At 37.8% G+C, this 21,657-nt stretch overlaps 1 protein-coding gene across 1 annotated transcript; it reads left to right on the top strand.

Moving 5' to 3' along the window:
• The first annotated feature begins 4,025 nt into the window (after positions 1 to 4,025).
• Positions 4,026 to 20,163, top strand: PSAT1 (phosphoserine aminotransferase 1). The gene is made up of 9 exons (XM_058826638.1): positions 4,026 to 4,177; positions 6,395 to 6,455; positions 7,305 to 7,374; positions 8,473 to 8,678; positions 10,125 to 10,297; positions 11,319 to 11,488; positions 15,121 to 15,249; positions 17,746 to 17,883; positions 18,500 to 20,163. Exons 1-9 carry the CDS (start codon positions 4,118 to 4,120, stop codon positions 18,603 to 18,605), a joined length of 1,113 nt encoding a protein of 370 aa, XP_058682621.1. The 5' UTR covers positions 4,026 to 4,117; the 3' UTR covers positions 18,606 to 20,163.
• Positions 20,164 to 21,657: the final 1,494 nt, after the last annotated feature.

Here is a 21,657-nt window from a genome sequence, read left to right as displayed (position 1 = left end):
GGATGATTTAGACTGATCTGGGGGAAAAAACAGCCTCTATTTTTTACTCAGTCATCTGCTATGTGATTTCTGGAACACACAGGATCTGTAGAAATTCCTGACTCTGGTTGCTTGACAAATACCAAAAAAAAACTCATGAATCCTCAAATTCAATCCTGCAGAGCAAATAGCACAAGATTACCTTAGCTATTGCAATATTGCACAAGTAATTGCACAATGAAGTATGTTCTTTGTACAGACTTCGTCACTTCAGAATATTAGAAGGTAATACATTAATCTGTTATTTTTTATATATTTTCCCAATTGCTTGTCTAATTCCTCATTCAGTCTTTGTGATTTTGGTTTGACTGAACAATTACATGCAATCTGTATATTCATTCTGTATATTCTCACTGAGAAATGCTTGATAAAAGTATAAATTCAGAATTGGTTTATTTGTGATGTTAGGAGTTAGGAATCTGTTACTTGGTGCTAAAAATACCATGAAGAACTTAGAACAATTTATGTATTACATGCCCAAAAGCAGGTGATACTAAGTACCTTGCATGTTAAATACTTGCTTTTCAATATTTGCATTAAGAGTATGAATTAGGTCAGAAATCATCTTTGAAAGCAAAATTGACCAGGCAGTTTGCAATTTAGGTGGGCATACTTTTTTTCAGTGAGTTAATACTTAACCTTTTTTTTTCTCCTGTTAAATTAGAAACATGAAGGATTCTTCATGTTACTGGTGCTATGATATTTCACTCTGTGAGAATCTGTAGTGCATAACTATATATATTTTATATATAGTTAGATCCTAGGGGGAGAGGTATTCTTTTTAAGGCTATCATGAATACATCAGAAGTTTCAAGGTTTTTTCCTAATGATTTAAAAACTCATTTGCAAAAAGTATTTTACACTTATAAATGTATATTTTCTATATATACTTAACAGTATTCTAATAAAAAAATAAAAATATTTTTATTTTAAATTACTAAAAAAATAATTTCTACTCTGACTATAAACTGTTTTATTCTGTTACTGTTAATATTTTATATAATTGTCTGTGTTCTTGTTTGACATAAAAGCCTGAAATCAATAGGCCAGCTATTTGCTAGAGAACATGCTACTGTTTATTCGTAAAGCTCAATAATTTTTTCTCTTTTCACTTAGTCTTCCCAAGACCTATTCTTCACAGTTCAGAACTTCCATCTCTGAAAAACAAAATAGCCCCAAACCCTTATTTGAACCACCCAAGTGTAATGTTTCACCAAAATTTGCTTATCTCATTAGTTTGCTGGCCCAGACATCCCAAGCTGCCTCCTGAAATGCTTGCCAGGTTGCTGTGTAGTCAGCATTATTTGTCTTCTAATAATGACGTTCATTTGTCAGCCGTGGTACCAGACAGAGAACTTGTGTACACGTGCTCTCCTTGAGTGAGCTGATTCTTTTCCAGCAGTAGTCGATCATGGTTTTGCTGTCCAGCATAACCTGAAGTCAAAATGAACCGAATAAAACTTCACTGAAAACTCTGAAACTTCACTTACACTTTTAATTTTTTTTTCCCATATGTGCATCATAGTAAATACAGCTCTCTTTGCTTTTATGTTGATTACGCAAATCCATGTTCACCTGCAGGGACTGATTTGTGGCAATTGAAGGGTCCAAATCTCTGTCAAATTGTAGAACTCAGAAGCATTCCTGGAAATCATGGTTTTGAAAGCTTACATTGGGTGACCATGAATTGATAAGATTCTATGATGGAATTAATGTTTTTTGATGTAATTAAAACATTAAATCACAATTGATGCTAGCAAAATACTAAAATAGGAGAAATCTCAATCCAGTACAGACAAAACTGTAACACGACCTATACTATTTCTCTTTATTCTTTTCATCTGCAAAAGCATAATGATCCCTTGTCCGCAGCAAAAAAATTCATGTTTATACATTTTTTCCAGTTTTATATACTTACCATCAAAGCACAGTATGAAGAGGATTTTCTAAAGCTTCTAGGTGACAAGGCTTCCAGCAGAGTTGTCCTCTGATCTTGTGGGAGCTGCTATTTTTCACTTTTCTGGTCAGGATGAGACTTCTGTGAACTAAAAACTCCAGTACCTGGTATTTACACCAGTGCTCTGAGCTGATACCAGCACCAGCTTGCCTCATTTCTATTTTTGTTCTCTAGTTCTTCATGCCAGCATTTGAAATACTTTTTTAACTCCGAAGTTTTAATTTCCCTTGTGGTTCATGCCACACAATTAGGATTCAAGATTGACCCTGGTTGGATGTTGAAGCATGTTTTGTAGTAGTGGGCAGGCTTCCTGACCCAATTCCCCAACCTGCGCTATTTCTGACTGCTTCTACCAGACTGGAGTTGGAAGTTGCCTCTCTGGGCCTATATAGGTGCTTTAGATTTAATACTGGAAAAAGCCCATATGAGTAGCTTGTATCTTTTGATCTTACTTCTGCTTGAGACATGAGTGAAAATTATTTCTTAGTCACATCTATGTTGCTACTAAGCATTTCAGTAGAGGTTTCTATTTAATGATAACTAATTTTAATAACCAGAAGTAACATAGTTGTTGTGGGTGTTGTGGTGTGAGACATACTTTAAAGATACCTTTGTGTTCTGAAACTAATGCATCCAGCCTGTGATGTCTGTGAAGTTTGCTATCTCTTAAAAACTGAGGCAGTTTCTGGTGTCTGAAAGCAAGTTTGGTAGGTTTTTCTTAAGCTGTAGCAATCATTGAAATGAAAGTTATCTTTGCTCTAACATCAACATCTCTGTTCACAATTTTTTAAACAAAATAACTTCCATAAGATGAAAATCTTTCAACTAAATACCAGATCAGGCTGTGTCTGTAAATTCTTTTTGTGGTTCCAGGTATTGGCTGGCTTGACAGAAAAAGGAACAAATTCAAGGTGCCAGTATTTCTTCAGCTGAAACAGTTGGTAATGAAAGATGGCATTTTATACCCATCTCAGTATTCACAAAATAATGGACATCAATAATGTCTTTTAAAAATCCAGATTTCTGTACAGATGATTAATGTTGATGATAAACTTGGTGAACATCCATGAGACTAACATAGGGTCAGATTACAGGAAACACTGGGCAATCTAGTGTGTTCAAGAGCTGTGCTTTACACAGCTACATATGAAAATTGTGAATCTTGTCCAAGGTACCTGGAAATTATGGGACTCTGTAATGGCCATCTGTTTTCAGTTATACATCATGGCAACTTCTGGGAACTGACTTGAGCAAAATGTTTTGCCCTGAAACAATCATAAAAAAGTGAAAGAGCTAAAGTCTCTTTCAATTACAACAGTTTTGGTGTAATACCTTTGTTTTCAATTAACCAAAGTACCTGTGGAAGGAATGCTTTAGTATTCAGGGATATTAAAAAGTACTTAAATGTAGTATTTTAATATTTAATGAAAGAGTGGGTTGTTTTTGGGGTTTTTTTTGTAACTAATACCTAAAAATAATCTTAAGACACCTAAGTATAACTTTTGCACAAATTACTTTAGATTTAATGAAGAACTGTTGGATTTCATGAAAAGTAAAAAGATACCATGGAGCACATTAAAAGAGTGAAAGAGTGTATCAAGCAGTTGTGTCTGTGCACGTGTGTGCGCGTTTGTGTCTTCCTAGGTGTGCCTGTGTGTGTGCCTCTGACGCCCACCCCCGCCGAGTCGCGTGCGCTGCACCCGCCAGGGCTCGCTGCGCCCCCGGCGCGGGGCGCGCCGCTGTGGGGACCCCGCGGAGCGCCGCGGCCCGGCCACCCCCTCACACCGCCCGGCCACCCCCCACACACCGCCCGGCCCTCCACTCACACTGCCCGGCTACCCCCCCCACACCGCCCGGCCACCCCCCACACACCGCCCGGCCACCCCCCACACACCGCCCGGCCACCCCGCTAACGCCGCCAGGCCCTCCCCTCATGCCTCCCTCCACTCACACCGCCCGGCCCTCCCCTCACACCGCCTCCCCTCACACCGCCTCCCCGCGGCCACGCTGCCAATGGGCGGCCGGGACGAGGGTGGAAGGTGCCGGGCCCCGGCGGCCGCGGGTTTATAGCGGAGGGGTTGACGGTGTGGCCGCAGCAGAAGTGGTAGCATCGGTGGAGCAATGGAGGGCGGACGGCAGGTTGCGAACTTCGGCGCCGGGCCGGCGAAGCTGCCGCGCTCCGTGAGTAGGGGCCGGGCTGGGGCACGGCGAGCCTGGGTGTCCTCGTCCCCCCGGCTCCCCGCGGGATTCCGACTGCAAAGCGAAGGCTGGGGAAACTAGTAAATAGTAATTACAGAAGTTTACCCGCACAGCGCCGAAACCTCGTGTCTTCTCCTCCGGCGAACTGCAACAATAAGCTTGTATTTTTGGTAGCGAGCTCGAGTATAGTTCTCGGAATACTCTATAGGTTTTTTTTTGTTTATTTACTTTTTTTTTCTTTCCCCCTGTTGGATGATATGGCACCTATATCATTAGTTATCATTAGTTTTGGGATGGGAAGTAGGACCTAAGCGCACACTCTGTGGAGTGTGAGATTTGTCAGTTGATAAATAGCATGGTAATTCCCTGAGACGCCTTTTTATAAGGAGTTATAGTGAGTGAATGTGGTGTACACTCAACCTTCTGGAAAGTTGCATCAGCAGCTATGGATTATCCAGTTACATATGGAGAGGGGTGGTTTCTGCCGAACTGTACGTATCTGACTTTCATTTTAAGGGTTATCTGCTGTGGAAGTTTTGGGTTTTTTTTGGTTTGTTTTGTTTTGTTTTTTTTTTTGTTGTTGTTGTTGTTGTTGTTGTTGTTTTCTTCGTTCCCTTCATAGTATTCTTCGTTATTTTTATGTGTTAACTTCTTTAAAAAAAATCTTTAGATGAACAGATTTGTTGCGGAGCAACTTTCTTTTTTTTTATTTGTTTGGGTTTCTTTCCCCTTCTGTCTCTTTTCTCGAGGAAATATCCTTTGTGGATAAGGTTGCAAAGAAATTTGTTGCAATGAAATTTCTTGTTCTGTGTCGGGCTCTAGATTCCAAAAGGGGCTCTCACAGGCACTGTCGCACTACTCAGCTCTCTGACAAGAGACGGCTTAAAACTGGATTTAAGATTTGAGGAGTGCAGGTGGGCACAGCTGAGCTCGCTATTATTAATCTGTTTACCCTCTTGAAAATGCAGTGCTCTTGTGTGGACTGGTGTATCACCTCGATGGTTTGTTTCTCTTGATTGTGGGCTGGTGCTGCCCATAAAGCATTCAGACTCCGTGTGGCAAGAAGATGGAGCAATTCATAGATTATAATGGGTGTCATAGAAGTCTTTTGTGAGGCATGTGCAGATTTTCTAATGAAGAATGTTACTAACAGGATTGGATTTTATCAAGCAGTTTAGCAAGCATTACTCTAAACAGTCTGTGTGTTCACCCATACTTTTTTTGCCTCTTTCTCTGACATGGATAAGTTCACTTATAAAATGTGGTGGTTAAAGCTTCACAAATCTTAGTTGACCTTTTGGTAGCCAGCTGTTACAGTTGACAGGCCATGCAGACACCTTGTCAGCAAGGCAGATTTCTCGTTCTCGAAATTGCCCAGAGAGTGCAGTTTCTTGTCAGATCCTAGGGTTCATGCACACAGCATTGGTTTGGTGACTGTTGTACTGGGGCTCCCTCTTCTCCTGCTTCTTCAGGAACAGCCAAGAGTGTTCTGGCTCTCAGACAAGAATTTACCAAAATCAGAAGCTGCAGATCCAGTGGTTAGAATCTCATGCTACTTTGTTGATATTCAAGAGCTAGGGGAGAAGGCAGAAAAAAAATGGATGTCTGAAGCACTACTTGGCTAGGATTTTAGTTACCTGTTTTTTTTGGTTGTCTCGAAATTTTCCTTATTTCTTAACTCTCATCTTCCAAAAGTGTGGAAATTAATTTTTTGAAACTAGTCATTGTCATGTTTGCTCAGTTTAAGGTATGCAATTCCCTTTCTTGTTATGTTTTCTTCAATACTTTGGTTGTCCTATTTGTACAAGTCAAGTGAAAGGACACAGAATGAAGTGGTGGAGTGGGTATTTAGAATGCTTGCTTAAAAAGTGTATGTATACAAACATTAGATGTTCAGTAAGGGTTTAGAGTTCCATTCAATGCCTAGAAGTTGTTCAGAAATCTGGAAATGTAGCATTTGAAATAATAACTTAAAACATGGTTTCCACAACAAGCATATGATATAAGTTTGCTATTTTATGAAAAGCCTTAAGCTTCTAGATATAACAAAATTGTGTTAGTGACTATACTTCTGTTATTCTCACTTAACAAATGTCAAGTTATTGCAATTGGGGCAGCTGGCATAGGCATGATGCATCAGAAACCCCACAGAGTGGAAAGTTCCCTTAATTTATTTCTGGATTTTTTTTCTATTGATAGGTATTATTAGAAGCACAGAAAGAATTGGTGGACTACAAAGGACTTGGTATAAGTGTTCTTGGTAAGACTTAAAAAAAAAAAAAATCTACATTTTTCATGATTTTGATGTTTAACTGAATTGTTTAATAAGACTTTCTGATCTTGGTATTTTACCTCCATTTCTAGTACCCATGTGTCTGTATAGATGTGTATAGATACCATACAGATATATAGCATCCTTCCTAGTAGGAAGGCAGTGCTCTCCTGTGATAAGGAGGAAGTGTCTTCTGTGCCAAATGGGTAGCTCCCTGGCTTTTCAGCCCCAGTTGCACAAAAGATTTATGCACCAAGACAGCGAGCATTTTATTAGCCTACAAAACTGATTAGTTGCTAAAAGTAGAACATGCAGCTGTCTCTTCACAATTCAGATTAATGTTTAAATTGTACATTTAGACATGGAAGACAGCCTAGGATTTAAAAGGAATTACTGTGTAATTGTCCTTAATGTTTAATTAGCTTTGCTGTGTGAAGAAGCCTTGCTAAAGGTAAGAGAACAAAACAGACTCCTTTGCTTTATTATATACTTCTTACAGCATAAGCAGCAGAGATGGTTCTTAGCATGAGGAAAAATGAAACCTTTCTAAAGACTATTTTTTTGCCCGCAAATGTGGTTGTTCCTAGTTGTAATAAGGTTATATGGGTGCCAAATGTCAGTGAACAGTATTTGCCTGTATCTGGACAAGACTGCAGGTATAAGTCTTCTGTGGGTATTTAGGAGTATTTCTGTACTTAAAGAGGAGTAGGAACTGGGAACAACAGCCTTCAGGCATTTTGGGTCTGTAGTGTAAAAGGTTTACAGCTTAACACAATTTTAAAATCAAATTAATGTATTACCACCTTGTTTCATGTTCTTGTCTCTATTCCACTGAAGAAATGAGCCATCGGTCCTCAGATTTCACAAAAATTTTAAATACAACTGAAAACCTCATGCGTGAATTGCTGTAAGTGAATTACTTTCTGCTTATTTTTGTTATATGTGTGCTAGTTGCATCAGTAATGTCTAATGTGGAGATCTTTCCCTGAAAGCACCTCTTTGATGGTGTTTTTCATGCATGAAAGCTGTGTATCCTAGAGTAATAACCTTGGGGAGGACACTGATCTTCTGTTTGATTCTTATATTTTTGAATGTGACAAAGGGTTCTTATTGGGTTAAAATTTATGTTTTTTATATATCTAGCTGAGTTTGTTTTGCAGTTTTGATTTTTGTCACACCTTCATAGAATTCATGAAGGACCTATAAGAAATAAGTGCAAACAATAAAAGTAAGTTCTCTAGTGGTATAAATGTGATCTGCATGTTGTCCATAAGTCCTATTTTATTAACAAAAGCTCTGTGGGTCAGTGTTAGAATCACTGATCAAGAGACCTTTTCCTATTTGTAGAATGACACATTTTAAAAATTTTGAAATAAGTATATAAGGGATTAGAATTACTCTTCTTATAGCAGTTAATAATATTGGTCATTTAACACAAACACTTGACCCTCAGTTATAGGCAGAATCATTGACGAAGGGATTTTAATGAATAATTTGGATATGTAATTTTTGTGATCGCATGAGCAGCTCTTTATTGCACGTTCTCTGCATTTATGTTACTGTACTGTTGCACTTTCAGACTGAAGGGTCTCAAAGCTGAGTGCTACTGTAAGCATTTCTGTGTGATGTTCTTAGCCTGACAGAAAAGTCATGAGGCTAGCAATAGATAAAATTAAAAGCCAGGATTAATTGTGAAGAATATCTCTCAAGTTTGTGTGTACAGCTACTTAGGAGTGAGTTTGTTTAATGCAGTCCCAGGCTTGGGGACAGAAAGCTTTTTTCCCAGCAAGTTTTTATCACTAAAATTCATAGTATTTACTCTTAAATATTTAAGTTGTTTCTCAAGACCAGTGCTGAGGTAAGTTGGTGGGACTTGATCTAAACTCTAGGCAGAGTCTTCTAAAATGACAGCGTTCTTTCTCAGTCACAGTTAAATGCATAGTATCAAGTTGTATGCATCCTATGTCATCTGGGAATAACATAAATGGTTATTTCTTTTATGCAGAAATATACCAGACAACTACAAAGTTATTTTCCTTCAAGGAGGTGGATCTGCTCAGTTCAGTGCAGTCCCTCTTAACCTTATTGGTTTAAAGGAGGGAAGACAGGCAGATTATGTGGTTACTGGAGGCTGGTCAGCAAAAGCAGCTAAAGAAGCAGAGAAGTATGCCAAAGTAAATATCGTTCATCCCAAATTAGGAGCCTATACAAGTAAGTTGATGATTGCATCTATCCATGTGAATGCTTAGCTTTTTGACTTGCTCTGAAAGTGGATCCAATGTAGTTATTGGGCTGTTGAATGTTAACTAGAGTTGACTGCCCAGCACTCAAAAGAATGTCTGCTGCATCTCTCCTTGTCCACCACTGGGAGATTTATTAAATGGTTTAACAGTTTCCACCAGGAAAAAAAAGGTGAAATGGACTGAGCAGATGCCAGAAAATAAGTGGCAAGAAACCAATGTCTAAGTAGGAAAAGTGGTCTGGGCTCTCTCTGTTCTTTTAATATTTAACTGAGTTCTTAAGCTATTCACAGGGATATTGTGAGGTATTTCAATTTCATGTACACTTGGTAATGAGATTGCTGTAAAAGTCAGAAGCAGGTCTGAGATTTTAACCTTGTTTACCGAGGATAGGAGAGACCTGAAATCTGTTACCTCCTTTTAAATTTCCTAAATTATATTCTTTCCCACCACAGTGTCAGTGAATATGCATAAATAATCTTGGAGCAGGAATACATGAGATGTAGTTTCTATTCCTGCTAGTCTTGTTCACTTTTCTTCCCTCTGGTCCAAATTGCAACACTTGAACTAAAAAGAGTGGCAGCAAGAAAGACAAATAATATCCCCATATAAGTTAGTGTATTAAGTGGTGATTAAGGCACTTACTTGGAAAGTAAGTTTATATTCTGTGGTGCACAGGAAGGAATTGAATGTAGGACTTCCCAGTCTTGGGGAGTGTAATTAAGCATTCTGTAGCTGTAGATAAGAGGAGAGGCAGTAAATAAAGCTGGAGGCAATAGCACCATCTCCCACCCCTCCCTTCACCTCCCATTAGGTCCCAGAGCAGAAAAGAAAGGGAGAGCAACTATTTGTTCTATGCCAAATCTGTTCTGTGCTGTCAGGACATGCCTATATATTGCCTGTTGACAGAGGAAATCTTAGTTTTGTAAATCAGTTGCAAAGCTTAAAATGGGAGAAAGGTAGGTAATCTTGTGTTTGTTCAGCTTGGGCAAGACTTAAAAGCTTCTGAGATTGCACAGAAAGAGAGCTTTAGAGAACTTTGCCAGTGAGAATTTGGATGTTCCAGTGGTTCCAAAGGCAGCAAGAAGATTCTTGGGCTCAGTGTTTGAATTCTTCTGAAATGCTGTTTTGAACCCTCTAGGGCAGTAGTTTGTAGTCTGGAATTGCAAACTGGATGAAAATAATTTGAAGAATAAGGGGTGAAAAACAAAGGTTTTGCAAAACTTAATGATGGCTCACCAGAGAACTTTGGCAATGCATGGGTGTATTGGCTTTGGAGGTACATTATCTTCCTGGTAATAGCATGATTAATAGTCTATATGGCAAAATTGTTTTTGGTTTACACTTAAGTTTCTTCAGCTAAAACTGCATGCCAAGAAGTCTTCAGTGACCTCTGGGTTTATTTTTTGTTTCTTAGGCATTCCTGACCCAAGCACGTGGAATCTTAATCCAGATGCATCTTATGTGTATTATTGTGCTAATGAAACTGTCCATGGTGTGGAGTTTGACTTTGTACCTGATGTCAAAGGAGCAGTCTTGGTTTGTGATATGTCGTCAAACTTCCTGTCCAAACCTGTGGATGTTTCCAAGGTAAATAATTGGACACAGTGACCACACATAAAGCATTTTCAAAATTTAATACAGTGAAGCACCTCGAAATGTCTGGATGGCTAGAGATGCTGAGCAGTGAATTATTGATTGGTTTGTTAATTGAGTATCTGATGATGGATTGAAGTGTTGAAATTTCAGGTTTGAGATTTCAATGTGTATTTGTTTTCCTTTTTCTCATAAAAACATACTTACCTAACTATGTTGAAATAGTTCATGTAAATAGCTGCCCAAGATTATTTAGCTACTGTGTGATCTTCACTGACGAAGAAAATACCTGCTAAAAGAAAATAACAACTAAAATAAATATCTTCTAAATCATATTTATTCTGTAGATAGTGTATAGGTAGAGCAGGGTACTGTGAATCAGTTTTTTAATCCTGCCTCTTACATGAAAAATCTGTAACCCCTTTTACACTCCTGAAGTTTCCTCTGCCTCATGATTATGATGTCTGTTTCATATATAGTACAGAGGCAGAACATAGACAGTTGCTATGTTTGTAAAGTATGCTGTGAGTAGAAGTGTTTCTGACTAGTGAAAAAACATGTTTGACCTTTCTTACCTGTGTGTAGCAAAAAGGAGTAGTTATTTATGCGTTCAACTTGGCTTTTCCTGATCTGCCTCTTTGAACAGGTGGATTTTATGATGATTGTTCTGAAATACCAGATGGGTTGAAAATACTGTGAACTTTGTAGGAATTTGTTTTTAGTAAATTTGCTTGGAGTAGTGTGAAATTGCAACAGGCTGCCTTGAGAATTGTTTGCAGCTATTAAATAAACATTTAGGAAACTGTTGTGAAATTCGTTATGATTATCTTCCTCGGCTGAGTAGCCGTAAGTGCACTTTGAAATCAGAACTTCTGCTAACTCTTTTAACCTACAGCTTGCTAATTTTCAACACATTCTCTGTTCTGTTCAGCTGGCTAGTATACCTGGGGTATTACTCAGTAATAAGATCCTCAAGTGAATGCATGTACCAAGATTTTTCTTCTTCCTTTTAAAGTTTGGTGTCATTTTTGCTGGTGCTCAGAAGAACGTTGGCTGTGCTGGAGTTACTGTTGTAATAGTACGTGAGGACTTGCTGGGATTTGCACTGAAGGAATGCCCTGTTGTACTGGATTACAAAACACAGGCAGCAAATAGCTCATTGTATAACACTCCGCCATGCTACAGGTAACTCGCCCTGCTATGTGATATCCCTTACTCAGAAAGCTGTCGCACTGCCATCTGCCGGTCTTATCTAAAAAAGCTTCCAAAGTTGCGTATTTGCCCTCAAGCCACTGGTACGTTGGAGTGTTTCTCGTGATTCCTGTGAAAACATGCGAAGTGTCCAGCCCTGTGACTAGCAGGCTTTGCGTTGACTAGTGCGACTTAGCCATAGAGGATGTAGCTTTTTTCAAAGTAAATATTATATGTCATACCTCCATTATAGAAGTTGCAGGATGCAGTTCTGGTTTACATGAGCACAGCTCTAGTCAATTCATGGTGATGTTTCTCTCATTGCAAGGAAGTAATTTGGCACTAAGACTTGCTTCTTGATCACTAAATACAGTTTGATTTAATTTCTTCCTGACATTGTTCTCAGCATTTGACCCTCCAGATTCCCACACACTTTCTTTACTGGAAAATGGTAAATATTATTGTGATTAAAGTTTTAAATAATATAAGATATTGCAAGAATATGTATTCTTCTAATCTTTAAAAATATATCTTGTTCTTTGTACATCTTTCACCACTGTTTGTTTTGAAATGAAACTGTTGAATTTTTTTAAAAGGCATTTTAGTGGTTGCTTTGCTTTGCTTTGCTTTTTTAGTGGTTGCTCTACTCTTGTAAAGTTTTGCATGATTCTTAGACTGCCATCTCAGTGTTTGGTTTGGTATCCAAAGATAAAATTGATCTATCTAGCAATCAAAATCATAAAATTGCCATGTACCTGATGGTTTCATTATGCAAGAAGCAGATCAGACTTCAGCTTGCTTTTTAAAAATTGCTATCTTCTAGCTTCTGATAACTAGTGAAATGATCCTTTGCTAAAGAATGTTTAGGTGTTGAGCCAGTAGCATGTACCCATTCTTAACCTGAAGAATTTTTTAATCAGTGTCCTCTGAAATGATTATTTAAAAAAAGATCTTCAATCTGGGTATAATTTTTCCCCAGAAGCTTTTAAAATTACTTTGGAAATAAAGATTGCCTTTTCATTCAGATAATTTGATAATGCAGTTCTATACTGATGTTTAGTCTCAGCTCTTATAGCTTCTGTGTTCTAGAATTGCGAAGTTAGGTTGCCTAATGATCTCTGAGACATATTAAATGTATTGTATGGACCTAAAGTTCCGTGATTCCTTTATATAAACTCTATAACTTAATTCCATCATTACAATTAGTATAATTTCAAATTTTATTGAATTTAAGTGTCTGCGAATCTGCTGATTGTCATAAGCTGCCTATTGCAATGCCATGGGAGCAGCTATCCTTATTAACAGAACAGTGAATCTTGTGAACATTTGTTTATGCCAGATTTTACAGTGCAGAACTTCCCCCAAATTGTGTGCATACCATACAGTATGTAGTGCTGTAATTATGTATTCTTACTGGCAGCCCGTCTGCCCTGTTGGCTGGGCAGTGAGATTTAGCTACATACAGTGTTTCCAGATTTTGGTCCAATCAATGTAGCTTTGTAACATAGGCAATACGTTTGTCTTTCTTTTCCAGTGCTTGATGAAACCTCTATTTCATGATCAATTATTTGCCTGACTGCCAAGTCACACGTACTGTTTTTGGACACCGTATACTTGAATATGCCAGGCTTTAAATCCAGCCATTGATGTTTTCCAAGTACACAGCTATTTCCATTTGAAAAACTGAAGTTCTACTTAATCTCAATACTTGGACAGTGTTGTTCCTCTGATTTGAAATGCAAAACAAATCAAATTCTGCAGCCTTATTTTAGCCATTGCAAAGAACTTCTGAAAAGAAGGTGCTGCTTTAGCTGTTACTCAGTATCTGACAGTAGCCTTAACAGAGTAGTGGGTGGTTAAGAGAACTGAAAATAAAGTTGAACTAACAGTCTTTCTCCTTTTTCATCACTGTCTTGCCAGATTAAACTTCATGCTGCAGACTCACATTGGAGTACACTCCAGAATCCAGAATGTAACAGACTGAAATGTTGGCAGGATGCACATCTGTTTGGCTTGGCCTTAACTGCCTGTTCCAGTTTAAGGAACTGGCAAAGCTTCTCAGTTCTCTTTTTCCCTGCTCTTTTCCTTGCACTTGTTAATAGCTTGCTGGCAAACAGGCAGGAAATATTAACTGAATTTGCAAAAGCTACTTCAGCAAGATGTTAAATTAAATTAAGGTGATGCTAATGGCTTTAACCTCATGGCACTACATAGTTGACTCTTTGACCCTAATCTGTTTAGCTAAATTTAACAATGAATGTGCTATAAAAATCTCATTTGCAAGCTCTGAAATGCATTTCACACTTAAAATTGTTCCAGAAACATTATTTTAATTGACGTAAAAGAAGGATAAAAGGTTTCAGCTGTCTGGGTTTTTGTGAATGACTCTAAGGCTGACTTCTAAGATTTCACTTGTGCGAAAAGTTTTGCTCAAGGAAGTGAGGGCAAGAGGTGAATGTAGCCCTGTATATTTGCTAGGGGCATAACCTAATACTTCACTTAAATTCTTTACACTGGAGTAGCTGATAGTGTGGTGTCATAAATGTGACAAGATTATGCTCTCAGAGCTGTAAGGTACTTGCTATAAATGGCAGTCTGTAACCTTGGCTATTCTGCAGCCTTTCTGAAGTGTTCAAGGATTTGGTACTGGCATCCCTTTAGAAATAAAAAGCAGCAAAATTTAAAACGGCCTCCTGCTAGATATGTGTTAGGGAAACTTGCAGGCTGATGTTCTTTGAGCACTCCCTTGGAATCAATAATGAAGGGATTCATAAGAATGAACTTGTTGGATATAGGCCATAAAAACTTGTGAGCAGGTTTTTATGTAAATTGTTGTAGTCGTGGGAAATGTCTGAACTTGAACAAGCTGAGTTTTGTAGCAAAAGCACAAAGGCAAAAGGCCTCAAGGATTTTTTTATGTTGCACTTAGTAACTAGCATTGAAATTCTTGGTCTCAAGCCATGTGATGCCAGTAGGCTTCCAGATCTCTGCTAAGGACTTGACTGGTAACAAATAATTAAGTGTGATATGTCATAATTTGTTTTGCCAAACTTCACTGTTTGTGTGGGCAAAAGGTGTTTGTAGGCAGAAATAGGATTAGAGAAAATATGGTTAAATATCTGGCATGATAATGTATATGTACATGTATTTGAAATTTACTCCTGTATTTTTGTTAGAACAGCTGCACAGGGCAAATGCTATTAACTTTTTTGCTAAATCTGTCTCCTTCTAGGCAGTTGTGTAGTCCCTCTAGGCAGGACCTGACAGGCAGTTACGTAGGCAACAAGCTGGCAGTGCATGCAGCATGTCTGGGGATATCTTTGGGAGCCCTGCAGGGCTGCAGGAAGCCTGCAGGACATGTCCTTCTGTCATACAAAGGATTAAGCTGGGTCCAACAGATAATGTGTGGCATTTGAATTTCAGGATATTTCATCTGTGTCCAGAAAACATTGTCTGTTTAGAGTTGCTGTGACTTGTAAAATAGTCTAGGTTTTGATTTTTTAATGTTAAGTGCCCTTAAATCAAACATGGCATTTTGTTGCTGAAGAATTTTATGAACTATTAGACAAGACTTAGGTTTTTCCTGTTTGAATAATTTCACTGAAAAATGTTATTTCCTTTTGCAGTATTTATATCATGGGATTGGTACTGGAATGGATAAAGAATAATGGTGGAGCTGCAGCTATGGATAAACTTAGTTTAATCAAGTCACGGATGATTTATGATATTATAGACAAATCTAACGGATTTTATGCGTAAGTTGCTGTGCTTTTCTCCTTTGTTCAATATTTGCTACATAACCAAACATTCATAACTTTTGAGAGTTTAATTGTATTTTTGAAGTCACCTTTTTTGCGGACTTCTAGAGATACTATTTGTGCAAACCATTCACTTGGTAACTGCCCAAGGTTAAGTATCATTCCAGTAGGAAGTTATTTCAGTTTACCTTGTGTGGATCAGTAGTGAACCCTACAAAAAGCATATTCTAAAATTAATTAAATGGGGGCATGGGAGAAGAATATACAAAAAATAGATACTCAGATTCTGGTTTGTATGCGTACTGAATCTCTTGGGGAAATACAGGCCAAAACTGAGAAAAATTGCCTGTAAGAAATTGTACAGGCACCTTTGCATTCTATTTCCCCTACCACCTTCCAGGAGTCAAAGACTCTGCTTTTTCTCTGTCAAGCAGAGCATTTTATTAGCTAATTATGCTAAGTTCTGAAACACTTCCTGAAATAAAATAGAAAGATCAGACCTCAAAATGGAATACATTTCCTGTACGTACTTCATGCACAGTTTATTTTCTTCAATTATTTTTGCTGCCTTTCCAAATCAGATTTAACACTCTTGACTTCTACATAGAGTTGCAAGGTGTTTTTGAGCTCACAGGACCTATGCATAGTTAAAACCTGATACTGTAATAATTATAATATTTGTCAAGCTCAGACTACTAATTGACCATGAAACAAAATACTTTCCTTCACCTTCAGTGTAAAAGCAACAGTGCAGGGACCTAATTTATCTTCAAGTCAAAGTTAAGATAGAGCAAATTAAATTTGGATTTTAAATTAAAGCTGTCTGCAATCATAATTGGTAAGGATAAAGTTTCATCATAATATTTGATACATTCTTCTTATCCATTTAGTTAATGAGAACAACTCTGCCTTTAGTATCATCATGATCAGGATTGTGATCCTACTCCAGGGAAATCCTGGGGGTTTTTCATAAACGTCAGAAAGCAAATGAAGCCTTGAAAAAAACATTTTGTGACAAACAGAAATCTATATCTGGCAAGTTGATCTGTAAGGCAGTGAGTGGGAAATGCGATGCAAATTGGATGGTAAATAGTCAGTTGGGAAAGCAGAACAAGCTTCACTAACTGAGCTGTATGCAGCTTCCTAAGCAATACAGTTAAGACTGTGAATTTTTTAATTGTATCTATAACTAAAAGGAAGACTTAATTTGAGGCTGCCTTCCCAGCTGTAACGTGGCACTTAATCTGTGGCATGCTTCCCTGAGTAAGCCATGTGACAAGCCATTTAGCAAATGGAGCCTTTCTTCCATGAAGTGCTCTGTGCCATTTGTAGTTTGTTTTTCAACGTCTGTGCACTGAGTGCACTACTAGCATTAGTAGCAGCTGGATATTCTAAAAACTAAAGCATGGCTGCAGTAATTCAGATATGGGAGTGCTTAGAAGCATAGGCCCTTTTGAACATTATTTTCCTGGTTGGACCTGAGGTAGAAGATTTGCACAGGCAGGTTTTATGGATCTTTTTATCTTTTCATCATGGAGACATCTGGACAAAAGAACAAGAGAGGAATTAAAAGGAATGGTACTCATTCTTTTCCAAATAGTGTAATAATAGGTATGAAATTAACATGCAGTTTATGAAAACTCATTTATATTGAATGCCTGTAAGAATCTACATCACAGCCTTAGAAAAAAATTAATCTGAAGACTTCATATCTTCATTATAAGTATAAACACTAAAAAAAAGATATTTAAATCTTCTCTTCCTCCCCTATAATTTCTTGCCTTCATAAAATTATTGAAGAGAAACTACACATGTCTTGAGTTTTCCACTTTGGATTAAATGGGATTTTAGGATATTAAGGAACTGCAATGCATCTCATGTAATGTTGTGGCTGTGTATGCAGTGAAAGATTTGTTCTAGAGTACCTCTTCTCTACTTCATGATTCCAAGTAATGCTCATTTAGAAGATGGTCTGAAATCACTGACAGAAGTTTCTAATGTCTATGGAAATTTACTTATGCTGCATTCTTATACTTCCTTTAGTTCTGTTTAGCTGAGTGTAATTCTGGTGGCACTTTCGACTAGTTGAGAAGTGTCAGTCTTTGAAGAGGAAGAGAAGAAACTGTTTTAGACTTAGTCAAAATTCCTCACCTATCCTAAGTAACTACTTTATTTATTTTTCTTTTTTCTTTTTTTCTTTTTCTTTTTTTTTTTTTTTTTTCCTTTAATTTGGTCTGTATACAAGCCTCATGTTCGTTTCTCTGGCACAATTTTGCGTATGTCCACAAGGGTTAATAAGCCTTCCACTTTACCACTTCCATTATTATACTTGGTTAAAAAAGGAAGGTTGCTATCTTTCACAGAAAGTAATGAGAATTTCAATTATAAAGGATTGACTTTGGTTCCAAACAGGTGTGATTATTTACTTGCTCAAACTGCATATAGCTGAAATATAAATTAAGCACAAAGCATTACATTCTGCAACCTTTTTAGATGTCCAGTGGAGAGAAAGAACCGAAGCAGAATGAATGTACCTTTCCGCATTGGCAGTGTCAAGGGTGATGAAGCCCTGGAAAAGAAATTTCTTGAGAAGGCTGTGGAACTTAACATGATATCTCTGAAAGGACATCGGTAAGTACTAGTCAAGTGAAATCTCTGTCCTGTGCAGGGTAAGCTATTACTGCAGTGGTACAGCATCAGGCATTGTGCATTGACTTGCCAGCCTTTCTTACGCATAAGCTGTTCCACATACTGGTTTGGCAACACTTGAGAATAGCAGTCCAGAGATTGTAATCTGAGATTGCTGGTGGCTCAGCAATCTGTTTAGGTGAAGTGGTGGGTTTCAGAGAGCTTTATCCTTAATTCTGCTTTCTCCTGCAAATCTGTCTCTTTGCAGATGCCAAAGAAGATTGAGGTCAGATTGTATCAGTGTGTAAAGCCTCTCAGGTCGCTTGTCTACCTGGTTGCAAGAGTTCTTTCCCATGTTCAGTAGTGTTTGTGGGATTAGTTTTTTGATGTCATTGGGCTACAGCTTTGGAGCTGTAAATAACTAATAAATACTAAGCCTCTCTAGATTGCAAGCCTGCCTTGAAAAATTAAATATTGCTTCTCATGCACATAGATGTAAATTTTTATCATTTTGGAGTAGGAATAGATTTAACTATCTGTGACTGCTACTAATGTCTTTTTTAGAACATACAAATCTTTCCCGTTTTTTTTTTGTGCCCCTCTCCTATTTTCAATTCAGGTCTGTGGGAGGAATCCGTGCCTCTTTATATAACGCGGTGACTGTAGAAGATGTTCAGAAGCTTGCAACATTCATGAGAAGCTTCATGCAGATGCATCAGTCATAAATGCCCATGGGTCAGAGCCATGCTGCACATCCATGAAATTAAAGCTAAAGGGTTTTAACATTACTGTGGTACTGCACAGCTGTAGCGCACAAGTTTTATTTTCTTTTAGTTCCTGTAGTCATTTTAATTAACTGAATGGGACAGAGGCCCAGTCTTGCAATGATGTGGCATCTTTGGCTTTGCTGAAGGTGAGGATCCCCAGACTGATCATGATTGATAGGAAAATTTGAAAATGTGTGGTTAAAACATTAATAACATTGTAAGGTGCTATGGATTTGAGTCTGTTTCTGACTTCTATTTACAAGTGACTTCAACAATGCCTCCTTTTTACTAAAATTCAGAAAGTATAATATGTCATAAGCTCTCTGTAATGCTTTACAAATACTCTGTGGGTGCATAATAAAGGTAAACTAGCACAGTCTCTAGGGACATCTAGTTGGTTTATGGGGTATCTTCCAGGAGTGTACCACCAGTGGTATTGAGAAGTTAACATCAGCATTCCTAACTTGAGGCTCTGGCCTTCAGACCAATGGCCTTCTAGCTCCAATGCTAGAAGTACTATCATAACCATTGCAAGTAATTGTGAATAAAGTCTGCAGGACTGGGCTTTTCTTCCTATCAACATTTATTACTTTAAAGCTAAGATTAATGAGTCTGACGAAATAAATTTCTAAGATGTTTTTTATTTCCCTATGCATTTTGTATATTAAACTCCTTGTTTATTAATGTTATATTCTTATTTTGGAGCATGCATATTTGCTGCTGCAAGAAATCTGCTTTTCATTTCTTAACGTTGTGCCAGACTGGATTGCTGTATTACACTCAATGGGCCTGTGACTTTCTCTGCACTGACTTTGAGCCCAAAGTGCAGCAGACTTCTTTGTCTGGTGTTCTTAAGTGATTTCCATGTCTGCTTGCTCCAGTATTTGTTTTACCTTTTCATTCTTTCAGTTCTGTAGCCTTTTATATGTGGAACTTTGTCCAACTGGAGTAAATAATAGTCTTCTCTGCCTTTTCCTGATGCTACAGTGTACTTTTGGTCCCACTTTCTCACTTGGTCCTTCTACCTTACTGCAGACTTTGATACTCTGGGCTAGAGAGGTCACTCATTATGCAAAGATTTTCAGAAGATCCCCTGTTAAAGAACCCTTGAGTTACTTTTTTTTTTCTCAGCTTGTGACTTTACTGCAAATGCCCATATTTTGACCTTAATCTCCTATTTTAACTTGTGTAGAAACTACCTGCTACTGTCAGAGTGTTTAGCATTACTACAGCTGGTTTCAGACTAGACTCTTTGGCACACAATGGGGATTTCTTTTTATTTTTAATTTTTGTGTAATGTCAGTACAGTGGTAACAATTTATTAATGATAATGATGTACTATCCCTTTGTTGATAGAACCTCAGAGCAAGTCAGTGGAATGTTCTAGGGTTAAGTTACATTCCTATCTGAAAAGTCATCATTTTAAGACTGCTGTTTGGAGATTTTTGTCAACTTAGTGTAACTCAAAGTAAGTAAATTATGCAAAAAAATAAAATTTAATCATGTCATGATGTAACATGCCATTGTGTCTGAAACTTATTGATTTTGTCACTTTCAGGATGAAAATCAAGACTAATGTGTGTTAGAATTTTAGATTCTGGTATACTCTTTTTCCCTAAAAAGCAAGCTTCCCTCATGGATGTTTTATTTCTTTCCAAGAAGAGTCTTTCCAATAGAAGCCATGGAAACAAAACTACTATTATGAATGCTTAAAGAACCCTTTTTGCAATGCCAATTATGAATATCTGATTTGGATTCCATATTAAGCTCTTTAACTTTTAAAATTTATTTTTCTGAGTTTTATGTACTTGCTTTCAGCTGTAGCTCTGGTTTATCTCTTTCCAAAAAATAGCCAACCTTTCTATTTTATAATAGACTTGCATTCTCTTAGCAAGCATGCTTTTTTGTGTGCTTACAAAAACCCTTGCACTGATTTGTGCAGCTGATTCATGAGTCCAGCAAGGAACCTCTTGCTGGTTCTGAATTGTGGCTAGCATCTTGTCAATTTTTTTAACGCAGTAAGGTGTTAAAATCATGTTGAATTAAAATACAGAGTGACAACTGCATTAAGCAGACAGCAGTTGATTGAATATCAAGTGAGGGGCGTACAGGAATACTGGGAACACAGAAGCATGTCCTGAATGAATTATTTACTTGAGGTTTCTTTCAGACTAATCCATGAAGCAATTCTAGCCTTCCAAGCTGTTTGTCTGTATTTGGGTTTTGAGCCCTTGTGGATAGCAAAATCCTGATTCCCCCATATCAGACTGGTAGAAGGAATTTTAGGACCTGTTGCTGAGACTCCTGGTCTTTTTTTCTCATCAGCACTTACAAGCTGGGTCAGTAATTTCAGTGTTTGCAGCAGGGCTCTTTTGGTATGATATGAATACTCCAGAGACATTGAAAGGTGTTAAAATACTGGTTTCACCTGAAAGAGAGGGAATTATAAGACGAGTTCTTTTCAGTTCTTTCAGTCTTTCAATTCTTTTTCTAGTGAATCATCTCCCAGCTCTTGTGTTTAATTTCACAAAAGCACATTCTAGCATTCTCCTTTGTAGTATAGAAGTCTCTGGCCAGTGTCTTTCCCAGACCTAGCCTAAAAAGAGAAAGCTGGTGAGAAAGCTGCAAGCTCCCACTGTTTCTGCTGTGTGCAGTGAGGGATGCTTTAGTCCAGGTGCCAACTGTCTTTCAGGGAGGTTCCTCTTTCTTAGAGATTCCTCTAAGTTGTCTGTGATAATAACTTCCTATGGTAACTTCATCTTCTGTAAACCAAGCAAGAATTAAATAAGAATTGGTAGTCTGGATTGCCACATCCTTATTTAACTAGTAATTCTAGTGGAGAGAAATTATTCATACAGGCAGCAGTGTGGGGAGTCCTGCTCTTGTGTCAGGTGATGCTCTATATTTTCATATGTTTCCCTGTTTCTGTTAAAATTAATCCCATTTTTTTCTTTTCAACTCTTAACTGGCTCAATATTTTTTCATACACCCAGGGATGTTTGGATGTAAA

Source organism: Poecile atricapillus, chromosome Z, assembly GCF_030490865.1.
Source record: "Poecile atricapillus isolate bPoeAtr1 chromosome Z, bPoeAtr1.hap1, whole genome shotgun sequence".
Lineage (NCBI taxonomy): Eukaryota > Metazoa > Chordata > Aves > Passeriformes > Paridae > Poecile > Poecile atricapillus.
The sequence above is the reverse complement of the archived record's forward strand: the minus strand, read 5'-3'. Positions and strand labels throughout refer to the sequence as shown.

Excerpts from the sequence above, each read along its gene's own strand:
- PSAT1 (XM_058826638.1), top strand. The coding sequence starts at position 4,118 with ATGGAGGGCGGACGGCAGGTTGCGAACTTCGGCGCCGGGCCGGCGAAG. Across the intron at positions 15,250-17,745 it reads AAATCTAACGGATTTTATGC|ATGTCCAGTGGAGAGAAAGA; the intron begins GTAAGTTGCTGT and ends CAACCTTTTTAG. Across the intron at positions 17,884-18,499 it reads ATATCTCTGAAAGGACATCG|GTCTGTGGGAGGAATCCGTG; the intron begins GTAAGTACTAGT and ends TTTTCAATTCAG.